This window comes from Accipiter gentilis, chromosome 3 (assembly GCF_929443795.1).
Source record: "Accipiter gentilis chromosome 3, bAccGen1.1, whole genome shotgun sequence".
Lineage (NCBI taxonomy): Eukaryota > Metazoa > Chordata > Aves > Accipitriformes > Accipitridae > Astur > Astur gentilis.
In genome coordinates, this window is record NC_064882.1 from 7446374 (window position 1) to 7471783 (window position 25410).

Sequence of the window (25410 nt, forward strand, 5' to 3'; positions counted from 1 at the left end):
CTTTAGTAGAAAGAAGAAAAATAAAATAAATCAATTATTACTGCTCAGTAGGACAAGTTAATATATTCCAAGGTAATACAAATACTGCAATATTATCTAGTGTAAGTAAAAAGAAAATTAATACTTTATAGCTGATACTGTTTTATTTTAAATTTTGTTCCAAATTTGCTGTTAAACTTTGCTTCTGTCCTTAGTTTTTGTGCTGTAATGAATGAAAAACCTTTATCTTAACAATACACATTCCTTTTGCTTCCCTGTGTGTGAGTTGGAAAGCAATTACAGTGTATTATTGAGTAAATGTTTTATGATAAAACACAAAAGCCATCAAGTAAGTAGGAAAGCAAGAAGGAACAAAGATTAATTTAACAATAAAATCTATAATTGAGATTATACAGATAGAATGTGGACATTAATTACAGATAAATCATTTAATAAGAGTTCTAACAAGAAAATTATCTTCCAAAATTAATATAATTTCTGACACAGGGTAATTATTTTCTTGCCTTCCAGTATTGTAAGAAAAAATACAAGTATGAGAATAAATAATGTCTACAAATATAGCACTCTGATTGTACGTATAAAAATTACCCCTCCCTTCTCTCCTCTCTTTGACTTATCCTTATTGCTTCTTAAGAGTCTCTGACAATTCTGTAAATACCTTCACCAGACAGAAATACTGAAACTTTGAACTAGATCTTAAAGGTATCATTTTCCCCCCACCCCGGTTCAACACAGCTCAGTAACACCTGGGATTTCCCTTGCATTTCCTTGGATCAGAAAGAAATCCAAAGGACAAACTGCGGCCACCTGGTAAAGTGGCTCCCTGAAATCTCCACGAGAAAGTGGCCAGGAAGCTGGTGAAAAGCGTGTGGCCGTGTTCTGAAGAGCAGATCTCTTCAACCCAAACACGAACTGTGGCAACCAGGCTGTTGGTCACATAGTGGCAGTGGTTAGGAAGAGCCCTGGGGGTGTGCAGATCCACCAGGTGCCCAGTGAAGCCAGCGTGCCATGCTTCGCTCTTTTTATATTCCCACTTTTGACCTTCTGGTTCTGTAGGCTTATCCTACGTGGACAACATTCACGTGGTGGGCAACAGCCAAGTGATCCAACAGTCCACCTGTGGCCTGCATTGGTTCAACGCATCCTGGATGAGCTAGAAATGTAGCACATCAAGCGGGATTGTGTCTGCTTCCGCACTATGGAAGGTTTCACATATTTAATTCAGTCCCTTCCTAGCCCATGAGGAGCCAAAAATCCCTATTTCCTTTTATGAATTGCCAAGTTAGTAAGAACCGTCTTATTTTCATATTTTAACTAACGGTGTTGCCCCAGCTTTACAAGCAGAGGCATGTTTCTCTACGGCATGCTCTTGAGGGCGGAGGCCCAGTCCCTCTGTGTTCCCAGGGAACACACGCTACTCAGACGCCTACATACCAGCAGCTTTCTTCTGGCTGCGCCTCACCTCCTGACTTGCCCTTACGAAGGGATGTACCCTGGCACCCACAGGAGACCATGGGTCCCGCCCTACGCACCCCGAGGAGATCACGTTTAGGTAGTCTCCATGTCATAGGGTTTCCTCTGGAAAATGGAGAGCAGTCTCCTGTCAGAACTGTTTCATGCATAGGACCTTATTCTCCAAAATGTAGCGGCCCAATCAATGAGCTGGTGAGGGCAGCCACTAATTAACACATAGGCACAAGGGTTCATGATATATTTAAGAGTTTCAGCCCCTTAGACCTTTGGACATGTGTTCACTTCTACTAGTGGCTAGGTGTTAGCTTTGGTCATCTGTGCTACGACAGGCCAACGGAAGACAGTGTAATTAGTGATAAAAATGGGATTTCGTCTTGACAACAACCGGTTTGTTTAAACTGAAAGCTTTCAAGGGGATAAACAAGATAAATCAAGTAAGATGTATCCAATGCAACAACAAAAGTGGTGACTTATGTACTGCAGGCTTGCCAGATGCTACAGAAGATAAGCCAGAGGACAGAGTAATGTAAAAAAGTATAACCTAACCTGATACTAAACTGCATCTTCTGATGTTTCTCCAAAACTCCTGATGCCTTTAGTCTAGAAAGTGGACTGTTTGGTTTTGACATAATGTATCTAGTTTGCGCCTAAGGAAACAGCAGTCAAAATTTGGCCCAATGTTTTATTGTCAGCATATTCTCACACACTTAAGTGTGCCTGCTTGATAGATACAATTGCTGGGGTTTTTTCCAAATGAGCTGATTTTACAAAATTAGTAATTCTCTGATCTTTATTTTTCCACATAGACAAGATCAGCTTATTCGATGCTGCCTTCACTTACAAAGTCTGAATAGTATGAATTACATCTTAGCTTTTTCTTCAACAGTGCCGTCTAAAATTACACAAGAACAAGATGTTTGGGGTTTGGTTTTTTTCCTCTGGAAGTCAGCAGAAAAGCTGTTAAATACTACATATACTAGAATACTGATTTTAATAATACTCAACGTGCACATCAGTTTCATTGTCAGAATCACTTTAAATCTCTGTATGTTATTAATAACTGAAAAGCGTTATTCAGCTTTATAATGTAGTATGCATTGTCCTTCATATATATTCCTAAAGCAGGATGTATGCTGTACATTTATATACAACGCTGGTCAGAGCACAGACATTGCAGTGTCATGCTTTCATTCAAATTTCAGATGCCATATGTTCAGTACAATCGCATGGCATCAAAATGCAACATATTGCTTTGCAAATGCAAATAATTTCATACAGTGGCCTTCATGACTGGGAAGGGGTAATGAAATGGGATTTATTTTACACATATGAAAAAAATAAATAAAAGTTTTATCATAAATATATGGACCAGTAGATGACGTTGAAGAACAAGAAGCAAAAAGGGAACAGTGCTCTTGCATAAAGATCGATTCTCTTTGCTGCTGATGGAATGACAGGCTTGGGAGGAGGAGGCTTCTTGTTGTTCTTGGCTTGAGATTTCCCGAGCCCATTGTTGACTTCAATGGGCTTCCCATAACAGTCATAATTCGATAATTCAAAATCCCTTGGCAAGCTTCCAACAATGCTGAAATCATTGGATCTCAGATCAGATTTCGAAGTGCAAACTTTTTTGCATCTGGTCTCACCAACCTATGAAATAAAAAGTGAGGGGTATCACGATCTACTCACCATATTTCATTAACAAACTTAAAGCAGCTGCTAGAGAACACCGCAAACAAACATATAGGAAATTACTTGTTGATAGGGATACATTACCTGAGCTTAATTTGCTGAATGGTTGCATTATAAAGTACTTAAGGATGATCAGTCAATCATATAAACTAATCCAAACATTCGTAATTGTGTCATTTTTCATGCACAAGGTGCCTCATGCTGTGCAACCTGCTATAGTTAGACTCCTTCATTTTAAGATGATAGAAGGGGAGAGAATATTTCTGCAGAGAGTATTTTTGGAAATTGGTTCTGTGCTGATGAACCTGCAGCACAGATGCTATTCACTACTTACATTTTTCTGAGGCCTGGAAGCTATAGTCAGATTTAACCCTAAAATTCAGTGTTTGATGCAACAGTTAAAGTCTATTCTGGTTCTACATAGTAGCCAGCTCAAGATCCTGTATCTCATCCTAGGGTGACCACCTTGCATGGTGAAAAGGCACTTTCTTTGTACCTGCAGTCCTTGGTGCCTCTCTAAAGAAAGGAAACAAAGATGTGACACTGTTCTCAGCACTTCCCATCCATACACTGGAGAACTGTGTAATTGGGAAATCTAAATCCAGCAACTGAATACTTGTCTTTCCTACAGCTCTGCCAGTGCTCTTGAGGATCAAGTACTACTGTGCTATGGGGTAACCCTGGGTGAATCATTCTCTTTTACAGACCAGACAATTGTACTGGCATGACAATGAACATTTAAAAGTATTTGGTGCCCTTCAAACTGAAGTGTTTTGCGGGGCAGGGGGGGGAAGGTTCCTATATTCCCTTCCTTGGACTTTATAAAGTTTATATTTCAGGTACGAGAGATCTCTAGGAGGACCACCCCCACACTGTTCAGGGAGCTTGAAGGGTTTTGGAGACTACTTGCAAGGCACTGTGCTTTATGACTTGGGTAAATCTCTCCCAATGTTTCATTTCAATTGGACTATACAGTAAAGGAGGGGGAAGAAAAAAGAAAAAAAAAAAGAAAAAAATAATAAATACTGGTTATGAAACTTAACTGCCTTTTGTTCACAAATACAACCTAAGAATTAGTTGGGAAAAATGCTGGTTCACAAATCAGGTTATACACATGTGGAACCAACATTAACACAAGTTTCCCTAGGGCTTCCTGGAGCCACCAATCCACTAAAACTTGGTGCTTCCAAAAGCTGCCTGTCCCTCCTTCCCAGTAGCCTATCTCTCCTCCACAACACCTTTGGGCATTTTACTCTCAGCTCCCTCCAACTCTGGTTTTCTGCAGTCTTAAGGTGATAGTTTGGGATATTTGCATCATCACATTTTGTAACTAAAATACTAATAGTGAAATACAGTATCAAACTTACGGATGAATGACAAACATTCTGGAGAATATTATTAGCTTCTCTATGACAGCTGACAAGGTATCCTGGATGAAAAGAACCGCGGCAGTCAGGAAGAGACCTAAACTTCAACTGGGGCTTTTAGTCCCATTACTGACAATGCTGATTCTGGTGCAAGATAGAAGAGCAGCACGGCCCTACTCCCTCAGCAAAGAGTGTACAGACCTCCCCAGATTTGCCAGACTTCTATTTCTCAGGAAACCAGTAAATTTTGAAACCAATGCACTAAAACTGAGGTGCAGGTTACACAACAAAATCAAGATTACAGGTTATAAAAAAAGAAAAACCAGATAGGTGTTCCATGATGGTAAGGCAGAACTATACATACAAATTTCCTGCAACTGTTTCCCAGTCACCAAAGAGCTGACAGCCTGTGACAGTGTTCAATATCGGAGTAGCAGGGTGTATTGGTTTTGTTTGGCAAGGTTTTGGTAGCAGGGGGTGGGGGGGCGTTACAGGGGTGGCTTCTGTAAGAAGCTGCTGGAAGCTTCCCCTGTGTTCGAGAGAGAGCGAGCCCATACCAGCCGGCTCTAAGACGGACCCGCCGCTGGCCAAGGCCGAGCCAATCAGTGATAGTGGTAACGCCTCTGTGATAACATTTTTAAGAAGGAAAAAAAGTTGGGACGGAGAAAAAAACAGCCGCCGGAGTGAGGAGTGAGAACATGTAAGAGAAACAAGCCTGCGGACACCAAGGTCAGTGAAGAAGGAGGGGGAGGAGAAGCTCCAGGCGCCGGAGCGAAGATTCCCCTGCAGCCCGTGGGGAAGACCCTGGTGAGGCAGGCTGTCCCCCTGCAGCCCAGGGAGGTCCACAATGGAGCAGATCTCCACCTGTAGCCCGTGGAGGACCCCACGCCAGAGCAGGTGGGTTCCCGAAGGAGGCTGTGACCCCGTGGGAACCCCGCGCTGGAGCAGGCTCCTGGCAGGACCTGCGGATCTGTGGAGAGAGGAGCCCACGGAGCAGGTTTTCTGGCAGGACTTGTGACCCCGTGGGGGACCCGCGCTGGAGCAGTGTGCTCCTGAAGGACTGCACACCGTGGAATGGACCCATGCTGGAGCAGTTCGTGAAGAACTGCAGCCCGTGGGAATGGCCCACGTTGGAGGAGTTCGTGGAGGACTGTCTCCCGTGGGTGGGACCCCACGCTGGAGCAGGGGAAGAGTGTGATGAGCCCTCGCCCTGAGGAGGTGAAGCGGCAGAAAATAACGTGTGATGACCATAAACCCCATCCCTGTCCCCCTGTGCCGCTGGGGGGGCTTGGTGGTGAAATCCGGGAGGGTAGTTGTGCCCGGGAAGAACGGAGGGGTGGTGGGAAGGTGTTCTGAGATTTCATTTTACTTCTCATTACCTTGCTCTCGTTGATTTGTAATAAATTGAGTATGTTTTGCAAACTGAGTCTGTTTTGCCCGTGACGGTAATAGTGAATGATCTCTCCTGTCCTTATCTCGACCCGCGAGCCTTTTGTTATATTTTCTCTCCCCTATCCAGCTGAGGATGGGGGAGTGATAGAACGGCTTTGGTGGGCACCTGGTGTTCAACCAGCGTCAACCCATCACACAGGGGCAAACTGTACAGTAAGGTGGTGACTGAGACACGTATGAACACGATTATGTGACCCTGGGTGACATGGGGGCTGTCAGTGATCCAGGAGGTTCCTTCCAATCGGATCATACCCAATGATATAGGTAATAAAGATATAAAGCAGACACTTGTGCAATGAAAGGGTAACTTGCAGGACTGGGGTGCATGTTAACTGAAGAGTCACAGGAATATTACATTTTTTCCATGGTCAAAACTTGTAAGATTTAGTAAGGCCATTACAAGAAATAGAATCATGTATGAAATTATAAGCCTCCTTTTGGATTTGCAAACTTGTAGTCCATGCCTTGTACTACCAGCGATATACTGTAAAATTCAGTGACACTAATTGTAGCCTAAGCGCTCTCATTTACAATACAGAATAGTCCTGTTCCAACTGCAGTATCTAGAGAGCGCTCCCCTAAAGGCTGTTACAAGTCGGTTCTCATTCACTTCTGGGACAGAGAACTAAGGGAATGGCTTCTAGGTCACCTCTGCCTTATAAGCAGAGGATTGTTTGCAGCATGTTCACACAGAGCTCTGTTTAGTTTAGTGTCAGCTGGAATACTGATTTATCAGGGTGACACAATTTCCCTTGTAAGAACAAGCTGGCCCAAATTTTTCTTTAATAAGTATGTGTTGCTTTTAAAAATAATTTCTTTCATTTCCCTGGCTTTAAAAATATAAGGTGCTTCTATTTTCTATATGCAGTTGCTGCCTACACATATTTTTAAATTTCTTTTCATACATCTCTTCAACTCTCCAATATTTGTGTTGTTTTAATCTAAATCAGCTGACCTACAGCTTTCCCTAAACAAAGTGAGATAATACATATTAGAAGTAGTTTAACTGCTTTCTAGTCATCCTGTCTTGGTCTGTGCTAGAAGCATAACAATATTTCTGACACTTACCAAAGGCTACAGGAACCATTTCTGTGGAAAATGATACCACAGGACTTGATTTTAGAGTACTACACTGAAGACTTGTAAAGAAAGCAAAACACTGTTAGGTGTTAAATCCTTTTGACTTCATCCTGACACAGAACTTGTCCCTGGAAAACATTTGGTATCATTTGCCTTATCCTGCTGCATCATCGTGACCTGTGGGCCAGACCCAGCCCACAGGGTGCTTCCACCAGCTCTTTTCCCGTGCAGGGGATGGGGAGCAGCTGTTTGGGAAGAGAAGGCTGCTGGAATAGTGGAGGGCCTCCCCACATCCCCGATGGAACTAGGCAGCTGCTCCTCGTCCCTCTGGCACAGAGGTGAGGGGGCTGAGGAGAGCACGGGAAGGCGACGTGGCTCTTGGGGCTTGGCCCAAAACCCAGACCTAGATCCTGTTTCTCCCAGGACTGGGCCACCTTGTCTACATTTGGTATGTTGGACAGGACACCTGCCTTTCGATGAACAGCTCAGAAATACCTAAAAATGACCCCTAAAAGGCAGAAGGCCCCTTGCGATGATCCTTTGTTACCTTTTACAAAACCCCAGCTGACCACTGCTCGCTGCCAAGCTCAGCGCCTGCTGCTGCCACTGCTCCAGAGCTGCAGCGTGCGTGCCACTGCAGCAGGGCCGTACCTGGCTCAGAAAGCCTTTGTTTGCAGAGTTAGGGGAGTAATGTGATAAGAAAATGGGCAAAGAAGTGCTGCCTGTGCATGCAGACCGGCAGAAGGGGGAACTAACTCTCCATCGCTGCCTCTGCTGCATCTGGCGCTTCTCCTTACTCTCCACATTTAGTGCCCAAACTAGTTACACTAGATTTTCCTTTAAAAACATCCAGAATTTTTTCCATGACCTTGTTCCCCACGAACATATGTACCTTATTTCTAACCCGAATTTATTTGGCTTCAGTTTTCAGTCACGCGGCATGACTATTGTTAGTCTGATTAACTGCTGGTACTTACAGATGGTAACAAATCTAACCTTGATTTTGCATAATTCAGATGATGTAACCAGGCCGACATATGAAGCCAAGGCAAATATTCTTAAGAGTTTCTTACCTCCACATCATTACTCCTGTCAAGCTAATTGATAATCTTTTAAAAAATTATATTCAGTTTGATTAAATCAATAAACATACAGATCAGCTTTAATTTCACTGACCCATTTAAATTTATTAGCTAACATGGGGCTGAATTATGAATAATATTAATGATAATTAATACTTATGAATAATAATTATTAGTCAACCTCCTGTTAGCTATGCAATATTTTCCACTGATTGATGTCAGGCTTATAATTATTCATGTTATGCCACTTAGCCTTTAAAAGTACTGGCACAAAGTTAGCTTCTTGCTGTCTTTTGGAAGCCTCCCAGTTTTAAAGGATTTATTAAAAAAATCAACATTAACAGCACTCACGGACCAGCTCTTTGAAAAAATCCTAGATGCAACTTAAGCTGAATTCTCAATTGTGAAATGTCTAACTTTAATAGCTACTGTTTAACATCCTCATTAGCTACTGTCAATGAAAGCCATTTCATCATCTGATTGAATGTACCTGGCTTTTCCCCAAACACAGAGCAGAATATCTGTGCAACACTTCTGCCTTTTCTGCTGATACTTGATAACTTACAGCATCTCTATCTAGTATTGGACCAATACTCTTGTTACCGGTTTTTGTATTTGTGCTATACATGCAAGGTAACTTCCTATTGCCCTCAGTTACGCCAACCATATATCCCTTTTGTTACCTCCCCCTATTATCTACATCTACTTTCTGAATTTCAGCTTACATTAACTGCTATCACCTTCTCCACTTGCCAGTGAGAAGAAAGGAAAAATGCTTGAAGCTGAGGTAGTTTTCAGTCTTTGGGGAGTTTGTTTCCAATTGTGCTGTTTGTTGGGTTTTTTTTTAAATTAATATAACTTCCTTTCTGGTCTGTAGCTGTTTTGAACAGCTATATATATATTTATATAGCTCACCAGCATCATTCCTACTTTTTGTTTAAATTCTTCCACCCAGATGAGGAAACAATAGTTTTCAAATTTGTGAAATCTGTCCTTTCACAGCACCAAAAATACCAGGACTCGACTACATTTGTTTTGTGCAAATAGAATAAAGATCCTTTTCAATTGACTGTTCATCTTGTGATCAAGTCCTTTTTATCCATCAGGATGAAGTGTGATATAAAATGCCATCATTTTGGATTCAAGAATTTTTGACAGCAGAAATGTATTGTCCATAATTTCTAGCGAAGCTTCAAACATGCTATAGCACTGGCAGCCTCTCAAGCTCAGCATGTGCCCCTCAGGCTGAAGTGCCTCCCTACTGTAATGCAGCATTCTCTGCCCTACACAGCACGTCTTCTCTGCCATAAAATCATCTCTTCTGTTGCACCCAACCTCTTTTTGGCATGCAGATCTGTCACTAGTGCTGCCAGTTGTGTAAGAGTCTTCCATACAAGATGAAAGAGGAGTTTTCTAACAAACTCCATCATTAATCTTTCTTGCACTTGCTTTGCGCTCTTCTCTTGCTCTTGCCATAATGACAGATGTAGATCATCAACAAAGTAATGCTTGTTTAGCATTAGTGTGTATTCAGACTGAGTATATTTTCTGGTGCAGCTCAGCAGGAATTTGCTATCACATTCAAAATATTCCTTGCAAAGTACAGCACAAAAATATTTATACATAAAATATCACAGAATCACAGCATAGCTGGGGTTGGCAGGGACCTCTGGAGATCATCTAGTCCATCCCCCTGCTCAAAGCAGATTGCTTGGGGCCTTTTTACAGTCATGTTCTGAATTATCTCCAAGGTCGGATATGTGAGTCACTAGAGCAGAAAGTACCTACTCTGTACCTGAAATGCTGTCAGGAGCTATTAAAATAGACTGCAGCCTGTGGGTTTGTGTACAAGATAAAATGTAAACTGGGTTTCTGGTGGTTCTGCAAGAAAAATCTGAGTCTGGAGTGCCACTCGAGGGGAAAAGACAACATGGGAGTATCAGGACATCACAGGCCACCACCAGTGGTCAGGTATATTATAAATCAGTAGAGATTAACCTAATCCATACCAGGTTTCAGACCTTAGATGTGGCTCCGACAAGATAAGGCAAGCAATAGCACTACTTCTTTTTAAAAATAACTGGGTTTAGAGCTCTTACCACCACTTGCATAGCACTATTCATCATACGCCAGAACCATTCTTTTAGCAAATGTTCTCTCCAGTCATCAGTACATTATCTGTGGGGGACAGCTTCTATAAATGGGCTTGATGAAAATGTGACTTTTCAAATCGAGGGGTGTTGTTATAGTTAACAATGCAATCTCTCCCTGTAATCACACCACCAGTGAAAGCAAAAAGATACTGATTCATCTCCAAAACATTTTCTTTTTTGCTTGTTTTTCTCACTGTATGATGTTGCATTGCTAGGAAACACACACAAACTCCTACTGAGGGTTCCCAATAAAAAGCCATTGCCAGCAGTTACCACCAGGTTGTATAATTTTCTCCTCTGCTTAGAACAGCATCTACTTGCAGCCGCTATGAGCTAAGGGAGCCAAACTGTACTTTCTCATGGCTTCTTGCCTGTAAATGCATAGCCATTGCCGCTCCTAGAGAAAACACATCAGAAGTGCTTATGTTGAATTTTCTCTTTTTTTCTACAGATTCAGGGTGATCTTGCCAGATGGACCACTTGACTTTAATCAGTCAGTCATATCACTAAACCTCAGGGATTAAAATGGCACTGACATTTCAAGGGTTTTTGTTGAAGGGGGCATGAGTCATAAAGCATGGACTCAGGGGCTTGGTGTATACTGGCAACATACAGCTTTCACGTCAGCCAGTACCCAGGATTTGGTGGAGAGGAGAAGTAGCTATGCATCCATGGAAGCCTTTCTCCATCTTTGGGTGATTGGCACATTGTAAGCATTGTTTTCATCCTGCCATCCTCACTGTCACTGTTGGTGACTTACCGGTCATGATCAGTGACTCTGCTGACACAGTGCCTAAAGTGCCTTCCACTGAAAACTTCCAGGTGGGCCCTTACAGGTTCTGTTACAGGGGATCTCTTCTCCTCACCTTCAATTACAAATAGCATCAAGCTTTTAATGTTTAGGATATACTGAGAAGTTTACTCCTTTATCCATTTTCTTGTCATAAAAAAGGAACAATAGGTACTTGTCTTTTTAAGTATGATCATGTGTTTTTGTTATGGCTTGTTTTTTACTAATATTAAACTTGCCAAGTCTCCAGACCAGATGCCATTTTTATCTTTCACAAATGGAGCAAACACATGAAAACAAGTTGTTCCATGAGGGCTGGAACCAGGGATACCTGACCACCCCACGTGCTTCTCTGTGCTCCTCCTGATCCTTCCCACGACTGGGACCTTCCCACCCCAGCAAGCCCCCTGTACCTTACATACCAGCCCCTTCTCCAAACCTCCTGCAGAGACATCACTGCTGCGATGCTGCATGGCTGCAAGAGGCAGCAAGAGTGCAACTTGCTGCTTGGGGAACACTGGCAAACTGGCCTGGCATTGGGATTGGGGGCATTTTAAAGTGAAATAAAGTAATTTCTCTTTTTAAACTTGATTCCCCTCTAATAACTTACAAATATGTATCAGCTCCATTCAGTTAATGTCTCATAATAAATAAGTGCTTCATTTAAGCTGGAGAAACACTTATAAATGCAATTATTCAAGCTCTGTTTTTCCCCACATGGAGTCTTCTGCTTCCAGGTCTTTCCTGTTGGCTTTACCTTTGAGTCCCATCTGGTCTATCCACTGTTTCAAGCTCACCTATGGTGAGATTTCCAGCTACACTCTCAGTCACTTTTGCCTTACTGTCACCTCCTATGTGGAAAGAGAACATCTTTGAACATTTCTACATGATGCACACTCATTTCAGGGATATAGTTCTAAGTTGTCCTTTTCTCCTAAAGCTATACATTGGTTCATCTAAGTCTTTCCAGACTTTTAGCACAGTATTTTCTCTCTCCTCACACACAATCCTACATGACCCTGATGAGAAACAGCTCCTGAAGTTCTGGGACAGCTCTCTGGACTCTTTTTGTTTCATATTTTTTATGCCTTTCAACATACATTTTTTTTCCATTACCTGTTTCTTTAATGTTTCCCTCCCTCGCATATTTGCCATATGACAAATGCATTCTCTACTTGATCATTCCTAGGTCTTTATGGGAGCAATCCAAATTTTGTGGGGGAGGCCTAGTTTTGGATTAGAAGTCAGAGCTACCGAAAGATTTAGACCTGTTCGGATTTAGGAGTTTAATACAGGCTTCTCCAGGGCTGAGAACTTTCAAAGTAGTCCTACGAGGCAGCTGGTTCAGATAGGGAGTTTTCAGCTATGCAGATTTATAGCATTCAAATATATAAAATCTAGCATCACTGTCCTACCACATCCTGATGTCAAATGATTCATCAGTCTGGGACCTTTCTCTATCTCAGCTTGGTGATCTTCCCAGAAATTACCAGCCCAGGACATCCCTCCTCAGATAAGCTATATTTCAAAGCAGGTGGCTGGATACAAGCTGGATCACTAGCCGTGAAGGGAGGAGACCACTCAGCCACATGACCAGCTTTTACAGCAATGAAAACGTTATTTCCACTATGTCTCGGTAAACAAATGTTTTGTAACTCTGCATAAAGATAATCAGAAGCTATGAATACCCAGGACACCATATAAATCCAATATGGATTATTGTTGCAGAAATTATACATATTGGAATGTTAAAGGTCTCTGATAACAAATTGGGAAGACCCTGGAAAGTGCAGGTCAAACATGAGATGCTGGAGTTGACATTGCAAGATTGTGGAGAGGAGACACTTCAAGATCTGGGGAGGGCAGATGAGGTCTGAATCCTAAAAACCTTCTCTCATGGGGAATGTTGCTTAATCTTGGTGGACAGCAACTCCTCTTCCTCTAAGTCTTAAAATGTACTGTACACCCAAACTTGCCTTCTTGAAAAAGAATTATTAAAAGATGATAGGATAGCGCAGGTGATAAAAGTTAACATTTTATTCTCCTTATGGCTATGACAATGGCAAGTACCTTAAAGGGTGTACACATTGAGGAGAGTCAGTAATTTAACAATTTGGTTTTGTTCACACTACTGAAAACTGTAGTGTTTTGTGAATCTTGTCATTGATCAAGCTGAATGCTTACGCTTGTTAAGTACTTGAAATAGAAATAAACAGATTTTATGTGGCTCTGCTGGACTGTTGCAACTATTTTGTCACAAGAAACGGCTACATTTGGGACCTGCAAATTGCCGAACACAAAAATATCACATTTAGTTCAGGGGAAGCAAAACTGTAGTGAAGCCATCTTTTTCTACTCAATCCCCACGTTGCCTGAGCTTGGGGAATTACTTGTGACACAAGTCAAAGCAATCATGGGTTTGCTCTAAGCTGAGCCTGGTTGCCTGCCAAAACAGTTCCCAGATGACTCTTCTACCAGATGAGAATTATGGTAGTTAAGTGCACCGCTCTGTGATAGCTGCAGCTCCTCTGAACTGGGGGTAATCAGTTATGGGGCAATGCCAGCTTGATACTAGGACAGGGTTTCCGCCATTCTGGCATAAACTACTTCCTCCTTAAAGAAACATTAAAATCATATTGTACATTACCAAAATTATCACTTGGATCTGGCCTAATAGCTTTTTTTAATACATAAAAATTGCTGAGTCATTGAAAACTATAAGCCAAATTCATATTCCACATATTGTAGCATAACATATTTTCTTCTGTAGAATAAATGTCAATTAAATATCCCTCAGGACTGAGGGCAGTTGGCCTGGGATGTCTGATAACTCTTGGAGCACAAATGGGGAGTTTTACAACACCAGGAAATTAGCAACATGATGGAAAACTTTGGCCTCAGTGAAGATGTACATGTCATCTTTACCCGCATAATGAGATCTGACCAATTTACCCATAAACTCTATCTGGCAACACAAGAAATGCAGGAACTGTTTGACAGACAAACAGACCTGTCTTTTGTTTACAAATGCCAAGACTTCTGGATCCCTGGCTTCAGAAATGCTTGACATGCAATGCGGCGCAGCTGTGGCCATCCTGGGGTAAGCAATGAGACGGGTGTTATTTGAGTATGCTCTCAGCAAATACTGATTAAGACTACTTTCCTCTGAATAGTTACAGTTTGACAGCTGCTATTTATTATGAGAAAAATAGCAACTGTAAAGCTGCTTGCTACTTTATTTACCTGAAGCTCAGCAGCAACCATGGCGCTAGGATATTAAAAGCAAATTTTTCATTTAGTACATCTGACCCCAAATCACTAGGGACCAATTGGTCAGACTCATAGCTATTAATTACCAGCATGTTTTTAATGCCTTGGCCACTTCTAAGGTTAAGCATTATCCAAAACTATTACGACAGTATATTCCTGGAATTGTGCTAATAGAGGATAATGCTGATTTTGCATACACAGCTTCGCAGCTCCTACCTGTAAAGTGCTGATGTGGACAGGAGTCCCTGTGCCATTCACAGTGTTCTTCTTGGCAGCATTTCCACCCTTTCCTTCCACTTGCTCTGCCTTGGCAATCTTTGCTTTTTCGGCTTCAATTCTCTTTGGATTGTTTAGCATTACCTGAACCACAGCGTACTCCACCAGGGATGCAAACCCAAAGAGAAGGCAAACAATCAGCCAGACATCTAAGGCCTTCACATAAGACACTTTGGGAAGCTCAGCAGCAAGAGTGGTACATTCAGATGCCAAGCTGAGCACTGAGAAAATACCTACAAAAAGAAAAACAATATATTGATTAAAGAAAACTTACCCTTATTGACACTGGCTGTGCTCTTCCTCTGAAACAGACAATACTGAATGATGTTTTGTAACAGTGAATGGGACTTCACAATGTGATCGGTGCAGCAGGTATACAAAGTGCACATGCCTTCAGTCAATGAACAAGTTAAACTGAATACTTAGGCAGACATTGAAGTTAATGATGAATTATTAATAATGACTACCTTCATTTTATAAACAGAGAAACAAGTAAGTGAGGCTAAATTTGTTGCTGTGGTTTTCCTACCCCATCACACATCACACAGTTGGGAATTGGGCTTTCCAAAGACATGTCTTACAATGTGCATCTAAGTCTGGGAAGATGGAAGAGAAATATATGATACTTAAAAGATTTTGCTGAAGAACAAAGCTGTATCAGCACATTAAAAAGTCTGTGTTCCCAATTCACTGTGAAGATGAAAACATTGAGGCGATTGAGGGTCTACAAACATTCCCTATCCGAGCTTCCAGGATCTAGAGGAAGCTTTCTAGATAAAGTGCGTTTCAGGAAGGCCTTATCATGAAAAACACCCGCATCTGCAAAGACTGCTGAAAGGTCACACTCAACGTCAAACTGGGTTTCAACAAGTATTTCTCCTAACAAGGCTTCCAAATGTCACCATCAACACAAGGCTCACATCGTAAGAGACAAAATATAAGCCTGATCTCAAAGAAAGATTTCCCACAGGCTCCTATGAAATGGAAATAGTAGCACGGACATTTAGAAAAAGCTAACTTTAGAAATGGCTGTCATGTGCACAAAACTTAGTTCAACCTCCCAGTTCAGAATGTTGCATTTTGGTTTTGTGAACGCTAATGATAAAAATCTTTAGAGTGGGTGGCTTCATGAAATGTAATTGGTGTCTAAAGAAAATGTTACATTTCTTATATTGGTCGCGTGTGCTATCCAAAACATGAAAAATTTTGTAATTCATAGACAGATCATTTTCTTCAGATCCATTTTAAGTAACTGAGGATGTGAAAATCTTAATAAAACTGGAAGTATCTGTATAGGCCTATGAAAGTATTCAATTCTAGTTGATCATAAATAACACATCATTCTTTTGCTACTGTTCCCATTTGGATTTTAATAAGATTGATATGATACTTTATTTGGTATTAATCTCAAATGGGCAATTTACTAGCTGCTAAAACACTGAAAAGAAAGTATAAAGAAATGATTGCAGTCATACGATTTTAAAATACAAAATTTTATGACTTTTTATTTAAAATGTGTAATATCAATGTATCATTGCAAAGCTGGATTTTTTTGTCCGTTGGGATGACACAGAATGGCCAGATGTGCTATCTCAGATCAGAATGACATGGCTGAATCCTCAGTGTCCACTCTGGCCTATTTTCCATCTACTGTATCGGAAGCATTCAAGTACAAACATTCCCATAAGGACAGAAAGTGAGCATAGAATAGTCCCCTTTAAAAAAAATTATTTTCACTGACCAACACCAGCTGTCTGGGGATGAACACTAATTATGGATCATAAGGAACTGCAATAACAAGTACTAATAAGTCTGTACTGCCTCTTAACATATACAGGACACCTCTGCCTATGCCCAGCTTGCTGTTTGTTCTCTAACAGTATACTGTATCAAGTACCACACATGTCTGTGCTCAACTTCTGAATGGCAGCCTCTACCCTTACACTGAATAACCAAATCAGCCAATGATATGGCTCAGCGTCTTGAATATTGTAATTTTTTTTCTTACTAACTTTACAAATGTTTACTATCTTAATATGCAAGTATTGCTTCCATGCCTGCTGCTGAAAACATTTGTACAACCACTTTGTAGAGCTTAAAATACTAGATCTTAAAATTTTGGATTTAATTTTACAAAAATAACTTAAAAATTCTACTGGCTGAAAAGATTTTAGCGGAACAATTGAGGTCATGGTGACCTGCCGTTAATTTCCATTTGTCTGGATTCCTAGGATGAAAAGTTCATTCTCAGAGTTTGAGAAACTTCTAGGTTTCCAAGGTAACACTAAAATGAGATGGAAGAACAGAAATACTCTATTAAGCAACCATTTGCTGCCAGATCAGAGTTGGTATGGCCTTGGAGACCGTAGCACCAGAGTTGTAAGTTGCACCTCTGGCAACAGCTGCACTAGATACCTACCCAACACAATCCAAAGCTCAAGGCTCAAACATGAGTGAAGAGAATGAACAATTAAACTGCAAGATTACTTTTTTTTTTTTTTTAGAAACAAAAAAATCCCCCTTTTCTTCTCAGGGAGCACTAAAGAGAAGGGACAGAGCTCCTTCTTCCACCCTTGCAAAGTAAAGGGAAAGTTGGCCTTTCTAGGAAATACCTCTGCATTTTTGTCCCTAGTGTGGCATCCTTCTTGATGGCAAACTTTAGCTTCTCAGTAAGGTTAGTCAGCTCCCAGACTAAAGCATGATTGTACCGAGCTACTATTTTAAAAATTCTACCTAAGGTTACATGTGGATAATATCTGAAAGTGTCAGTCCAGCAAAGCACTTCAGCCAGCACATGCCGCCAGATAAATAAATCTCCCGTTTTTGAATCCATCAAACTTAGTGGCCTCAGTGCTATCTCCTGGCAGTGAATTCCACAGATTAATTATGTGCTGTATAAAATAGCATTTTCTGGTTTATATTACTGCTTCAAAAATATCTGGCTTCATCTCACTAATGTTATTGAAAAAGGTAATATTCTGTCTTGCTTTCCTTATAATTTGGTATCTCTAATACATTCTCTTCTCTCATCAAACTTCATAAACTAAAAGACATAATCTTGCCAATCCTTCTTCATACTACAGTTTTAACGTGTATCTTTATGTCTTTCCTTCGAGACCCTACATTTGTTATGATTTTATAAAATGCAATAACTAGAACGAAGACAGATCTGAGGACAGGAGTGACGGTGGGGGGAGGGGCATGCCTGGCTGCAGACCTAGCTGTCCTTTGTATGTCGGGAATATACCTCTGATCACTATTCCAAGCTTTTAGTTACCCTGTTGTACCCCCCCGTCTGCACTCTAGACTAATGCTCCATGCCATCAGGCCACTGCGGGGACACAGAAGTCCGCTATCCCTTCAGATCCCTACAGCTCCAGGGAAGATCTTACTCCCTTTGGGGATCGCATGGCAGTGAAGGAAAGAAAGGAATTTTTCAAATGGATGCTGGCATGCTTTCCACCTGTGAAGAACTGAAGACAGTCCCATCAGGCTCATTAAAAGGTGAAATACAAGCATCTAATTAGACAGAAGCATTCAGTGGTATCGCCCTTTGTGTCGCATAGCCACAGCTGTCCAGACACCAGTCCTTTGTGGACTTCCCTACCACCAGATGATCTAGTTGGGTGAAATGAGACAGGTATAAATAGGGCTTGCAACTTATTCAGTTCCTACATGGACACAGGCTTTTTCTTCAAACATCCTCTTCCCAGAACATTAATCAGTCTACAAAAACATATTCTGCTTACTGGCTTGCAAAGTGTCTTGTATGCCTAAATCACCGGGAAACTTCCGAGATGCCTTGCCATGGGGAGCAGTGGCCCACTATACTTAACTGTAGGGATGACTGCATTAAGATATTAAGTAAATCTGTAGTAGCTTCTCATCTGATGAGATCTGTATCTAGCCATTGAGAGTGTAGAGGCCATTGGTAACACTTTCGTGGGATTAGATATTATTCACTTTACATACAAATGTTCATCTTGTTAGATTTCAAGGTCAACTATCTTCAAGGATGTAGCTAGAAGAGCTAGTTTGTTGCCCTCCTTCAAACTGGAGACACATAACTCTTACCCCAGTGACAGTGTTAACAATGTGCATTACTAAATACTGACTCATGACTAAAGGATTGTCAGATTTAAGTTTTTTTGCTTCTCTGGGGATTCAGGAAAAGTCACATAGCCAGGCCAATGGTTAGTACCTTTGAAAATGCACTATTTCCGAAATGCTAATACATAAAAGGAGCCAATAAACACTTACAATAAATGAAACAAACAGTAAATAAGCATGCATGTTTAGTCACAAAGACATCCATGTTACATAAATCAGCACTATGCCTCTTATAAATCTAATATATAATTAATAAGCCCACCTGGTTGGCTATTTGAAGTGCAGGATGATAAAAGTGGAAATACAGGTCAGGTTTTGATCACAACAGAGCTCACTGTATGAAAAATATTTCCAGTTCTTGCGTCTATCTTTTTATTTTAATGCAAGCTACTTTTTCACCACACTTCTTTTCTTAAAATGTCTTATGTTTCCCATTATGGAAAGAATCCTTGCTACTTTTCAAGGTAAGAAATTATATTTGTTACTTGCTATCAAACTAATACAGATTGTGATTCCTCCCCAAGTAACTATTAATATTTTTAAAGGTAAAAAAAAACCCCACCTGATTTGTATTCTGAAATAGACCCCTAGAAAAAAAGATACAATAAATATAATGAAATAGTGGGTTTGTTACATTTAATCAGAGCAAGGTAGTCAACTGTGGTTCACAAGCCAGAAGTAGCACTCCAGTCATGGCTATCCAGATTTTACAATAGAATAGACTATTTCAGTTGGAAAGGACCTACAACGACCATCCAGTGCAACTGCCTGACCAATTTGGGGCTGCCCAAAAGTTACAGCATGCTGTTAAGGGCATTTGGAAATGCCTCTTGAACACTGACAGACTTGGGGCATCGACCACCTCTCGAGGAACCCTGTTCCAGTGTCTGACCACCTCTCAGTGAAGAAATGCTTCCTAATGTCCAGTCTAAACCTCCCCTGGCACAGCTGTGAACCATTCCCACGTGTCCTGTCACTGGATACCAGGGGGAAGAGATCAGCACCTTCCTCTCCACATCCCCTCCTCAGAGAGCTGTAGAGAGCAATGAGGTCGCCCCTCAGCCTCCTTTTCTCCAAACTAGACAAGCCCAAAGCCCTCAGCCGCTCCTCACAGGACATTCCCTCCAGCCCTTTCACTAGCTTTGTTGCCCCCTCTACGTATTCAAGGACCTTCACATCCTTCTTAAATTGTGGGGGTTTTGCGGCTCTTAGTTTATTTTCCTTGTTGTATCACTGGAGGAGGAAGAGGCATAGTAGATGACCTGAGATGGGAGTAATGGGGCTCAGGCCAGGGGGTACATGGATGCTTTTCCACCTAACAAAACTCAGCACCGTTCCTGCTCCAGCTAGCTCTTAACAGGGATTTCAGCTACCCACTGCTGCAAGACTCTGCAGATCACAGACACAGACTGGTAAGGTGATGTGGCAGGTCCTGACTCCAAGGGTCTCCCGTGCTTATCGACACACATTCATGCACGTGAAGCTGCACAGGAGTCATGTCCTGTGGGGGTGTGGAGGTCCAAGTGAGGGTGAGAGGCTTCTGAGGAAGGTAGGTGGCTGGAGGGATTCTGCAACTGCACCCCTGGGGTCTTGGAAACAGGTGCACTGAACCTCCTGGGACATGGAAAAGATTTGGAGAGTATGGACTTGGGGAGGTGGGAGTGCCAGGGAAAAGGGGAGCACGGCAGGGCCAGAGCATGGGGCAGGAGAGGTCATGGCATGGGGAAGGGAATCCAAATAGGAGAATCACTGAGCTCTTGGGGTCAGCAGGTTTGGCCACCCCAGAGTTAGAGTCCCACGTACAATCCAATTAGTCAAGATAATATTGTTTGGATTAACTCCATGTCTTACTATTTCATAATACATGAAGGGCCCACATACTGCGCTGTGCTGAGCAGCATGAATGCACGAGCCTGAAGTACTTGCATGAACTGAGCCCCTAATGAAATAAAGCCAATCAGGTAACAAGGATGCTAATTCTCTTCCAGTCATCATTCTGTTTCTATTAATTCAGAAAAACTCTTCCAAGAGGTAGCTATGTAGAGCCTTACCCATCATCCTGATTTCTTACGGATTATTCAAATGTTCAATTTCCTATAAACGGCATATTGCCACAGTGTCTGCAGCATCACCCGAACATGGATAAGATCAGATTTGTCTGGGTTGAGAGAAGCAGAGACAGTGTGCTTATCACACAAACGCTGGAACCATTATCAAGCAAAGTCTTAATGTGGAGGTGGATTTTACAGTACTTAGGAATGAGAAGGTTTCTGTGAAAATGATGAGCAGATAATGGAAGTGAAGTTGCTTTCAGTGTCCAGTGTCATGTTGTCAAAGCAACTGAGAATGACTCAATGGTGTTAAAGTGGATTGTGACGGTATGCGTAAACGCAGGTTACCCAGTGGGACTCTTGCAGCACTTGCATCAGGATTGATCCAAAATGACAGCCAGGACAGAACAACAATTAGCAGTGTAGGAGCATAAACACCCATCATGTAAAATCCAACTTGTCTTCTTAAAGTGAAGATTACTTCTACACAAGTGTAATAACCTTTAAAGAAATAAATGCATTAATGTTTAATGTGCTTTGCAGGTCAACCTCTTCCGATCCTTATCTTCCAGGCTTTTTTTCTATTTAACTTAAGAGCAAAACTTCAAGGATTTGATTTTCTTTATAATTGCAAAGAGTTCAATTTGAAAAAAATAATGTTCAAAACACAGATCTATATAACCGCCAAGTGTGGTCAGGCATGTGGTACTCTCTGTGCTCTGTAAGGCACCCTCCACCTTTTCACAGCACATCAGTAACAGGCAGTTAAAGTGAATCCCATCTTGATGCTGGCTTCAAGATGCAGTCCAGATAAAAATAATGGGGTCTAGCAGTCATACTAGCTTAAGCTCATCTGAAAATCCTACTTGGCATTAATTTGTGCAAAAGATGGAATAAAGAAATATTAGCGTAGAAAGTTTAGAATGAAAAGAGGTGATCTGAATGTGACTAAGCAGAGATTCCCCCAGTACTGAAAGCTGGTACAGGTGACTTCTAAAATTGGTAGAGACTTTTTAAAAAAGACTCTAAAAATACTGTAAATTTTAAAAACAAGGAATACTGCCTCAAATCTTTTAAAAGAGGATCTAAAGCACACAAACATTTCAGAAGATATCTGTTAAGATGAATTCAATAAAAAATAAAGCTGCAGATACTAGAGGTTTTGCTGGAGATAACAGATGGATCAGGAAGTCCGATAACCAGAACACAAATTCTGTTCATATTTTCACTCAATTAGTAGAACCGCCATTTTTATGTTAATATTAACACAATAGGATTGTAAAAACAACTTCATAAACTATTCTATCACAACAAAAAGGCACTTCTATGTTATATTACAACAATTCCAAAATACAGATCAGTCTATATCTATCAATCAAGTTGGTGGAAAGCTGATTTAGAAGATAGAATCTGTCAAAAATATATCTATTTATCTTCTATATTTTATCAGTTAAGTGCCATAGAATGATAAGTGATCTTAAAAGTGCTGTTTGGGCATACAATAACCAAAACAACATAACAATAAAACATTAAGGAAAAATTTCCTTGTGTATAAGACACTATACAGTATTTTATAGTTCATTCTATCCTCTTCAATGATCTGTTGTCTGACAAATTTCCCCTCTATAATTTCTGAAGAGTTTCCAGATACTTCTAGGTTTTATTTTCAAATGAAGGATGACCTTCAAAATCATTATTTGTTTGCTTTATGCCAGAAATGCATTCTGTATGCCTTTGAATCATCTTTCATCAGGCAGAGAATAGTATCTATTGTCCTCACCATTCAGCTCACAAGGATCTATTTGGATCTGTCATACATATTGATAAACAAAGAATATGCAATTTGCAAATTTAAATATTCAATTTATTGTCACAAAAAAGTCACCTCAAATTTGTTGACCTTGTTTCTACTTAGGTAGGTATGATAAAACTTCAGTTGACGTAAATTGGCAGTAAAGATTAAGTTCTTTGCAATTGGCAAGAATCTCCTACATAGGCCATAATTTTGAAAAATATCTTCTACATGCAACACTGCCTCTTGATTACCTGTAAAATCCTTAACTGAATTAATTTTAACTATGTGTGCAAAATCTGCTTTTTAAAATACCTTCAATATAAGAATTTAAAGTAAATCAAACAAATACTGATTACTGAAAACACCCTTTAAAAATACTTCAGAGTACTAAAATATTCCATTCACATTAATGAAGTATTAATTCCAGTCTTGATTATGAGATTAGCATGGATGTTCTTAATTTTTAAACAAAAAGGATTCACAATAAAAGAATTAGGAAAACTTCAAAAAACTTCATGTTGTCACTCTACCTCCTCTGATGGTTCTCTCACATTCTTTCTTCAATGTTCAAATCACATACACACATACACACAATGTGACCATTTTACTGAGCATTTTGCACAGTGTCATTTCAACTTGTAGTCACAAGGTGCTGAAACTTGAGGGAACACTACTGATTTTCTTTCCTGTTTAATGGTAAAGTGTACAATTCTTAGATTTTTTTCTTTAAGGTTCCTAAAAATACCTAAAATATCAAAAGAGTTTTTAGATATTTATTTTTAGATTTAGGGCAAAACTCAAAATGATCATGATAACTTCAATAACAAGATAGCAATCTTGAGTAAGTATTTCCTTTTTCCCTCAGAGAGAATGTAAGTATTCCAACTTTTCCATTTGTATAATTTTTATTTTGGAATTGCAAGATCCAATCCTTTAACATTTCTCTACTTTATAGCCTATTTTTTTCCAGTAAATTCATTGTTTAATAAAGAATAAAATATTTTTCTCACTGCTAAGTAAGCTTCGACCATATCCTGACTTAGATTTGAATGCAATCACTGCCAATTGTTAGTTGTGCTTTCACAAATGCAGAATTTTCCTGAGGAGAGCTAATTTAATATTATTACAAATGTTAAATTACCTGGGATGCTGAGTTATGCAGTTAGGCTAAGAACTCCCTCATTTTGCAGTTAAAAAACAAACCCCATTTCAATTTTCATTATCTTTTTCAAGTTAAATTCTTTAACTCTGAGATCTCCTAAGGTTACTTGAGATCTCTTCAGACTTGGGATCTAGCTCAGAAGTAACTGCAAGTAACAGACCCTCAACTTCAGCTGAATAGTCAGTGAGAAACTTGCAGGGGATCCTCAGAAGCTGCAGCACCACAGCCATCCTCACTGAGTTTTAAAGGGAGGTGTATTCATATGATGTAAGAGCACTCACTTAAAATACACCCTGCTGACTTCTCTTCTTCTAGAAAGTCTTGTGGTTGCCACAGTATGTGAGTACTTTGGATATAATTATAAGCAGGAATCAATCAAGGTAGAAAAGATAAATCATTAGAAGCCAGAGTACAAAAATCATTGGATAAATTTGTGCCCAAACTCAGAAAATAATCATAGGATGAAATAAATACAGGGCCGAGGATTGTAAGCAGCTTTCTATAATGACAGACTTTCCAAAACACTTAGAGAAAGGAAGAACCTGCAGGTGAAGCATGTGAAGTTACACTCTAATACTATCCAATTCTGGAACAAAAGTCGGACCGGAAAACCAAAATCATCCTACTTTGCTGCAACTGGCATAATTCTATGTGAAAATCCTTTCCGAAAAGTTAGACACTTACAAGCATAAATGGGTATTAGGACTATAGAAACAAAATGGTGATAGTAAGATCACAAGACATGTAAGCAAAACCAAGACAAACATTTAATCTCATCTTCAACCTAGATGTTTCTACATTTGAATTAGTTTGCAGTAATCACATATGATAGTTACTATTATATGAACTACTTGTTAGTTAAAAGTAATCTATTTTATCCCATGAAATGCAAGGCATGAACAGGAATATTAACCATTAACTATAAACAGTAATTGAAGGAAGCTTTAAGTTTTTTACCAAGGAAATTACTTATATTACCTACCTGTGCCTTTATAGTACTTGGTACAGTTACCATATTCGATATCCTCCTTTTTAATATCAAACTGAGGCAGAGCAATTTTCTCTAGCTGTACAGGATCTCCAGACTGCCAGATAAACCGTAAGTCATCAGTTGTGTAACCAACTACAAGAACAAAATAATAATAATCATTTAAAGAACCATCTCAATCAGAGTAAGCTCTGCAAGAAAATCTAGCATACATGTATTGTATTTCTTTCACTCTTTTTCTTTCTATATCCTGTTCAAAGAATTAAATACAAAAATTAAATAATCCACAACTTAATTTTTATGTAGGCCTAAATTAGGACTTGGTGGGTGGAACATTACATTATCAGCAATATTGCACTGATTAAGAGGTGTTTGTTACAGTGCTTACTGTTTAAACAAAGCAAGCAAAGCTCTGTTCTCCACAGCTTTGAAGTCTCCGTATTCATTCATACTCTACTTCAGCAAAAGCACAAAAAATATACTGAGCTTTAACAGCCCTCACAAGTCCTAGTAACTTCAAAAGAATTTAACAACTCAATTACTGTGATGAATCTTGGGTTTTGCGTAAAACAACCTTTCTGCTTAGTTGTTCAGATTAAAGACCCTGATTCATGAAAGCATTGCCATTCGGGAAATACTTGACCGGGAATTTAGATGTGTAGTCCTACT

The 25410-nt window shown here is 40.2% G+C and overlaps 1 protein-coding gene across 5 annotated transcripts in view; it reads right to left on the reverse strand.

The window, feature by feature from the left end:
* Nucleotides 1-398: 398 nt before the first annotated feature.
* Nucleotides 399-25410, reverse strand: part of GLRB (glycine receptor beta) — a 56479-nt gene continuing 31467 nt past the window's right edge. For 3 of the 5 annotated variants that reach the window (XM_049833829.1, XM_049833820.1, XM_049833838.1), the window contains exons 7-10: nucleotides 24736-24876; nucleotides 21145-21297; nucleotides 14576-14868; nucleotides 399-3123 (exon numbers count right to left, since the gene is read on the reverse strand). In XM_049833829.1, coding sequence (XP_049689786.1) covers nucleotides 2827-3123; nucleotides 14576-14868; nucleotides 21145-21297; nucleotides 24736-24876 — 884 coding nt within the window. In that variant the 3' untranslated portion in view covers nucleotides 399-2826. The remainder of the gene's footprint in view (nucleotides 3124-14575; nucleotides 14869-21144; nucleotides 21298-24735; nucleotides 24877-25410) is intronic. The other 2 variants (XM_049833810.1, XM_049833845.1) reach the window with 2 other exon arrangements.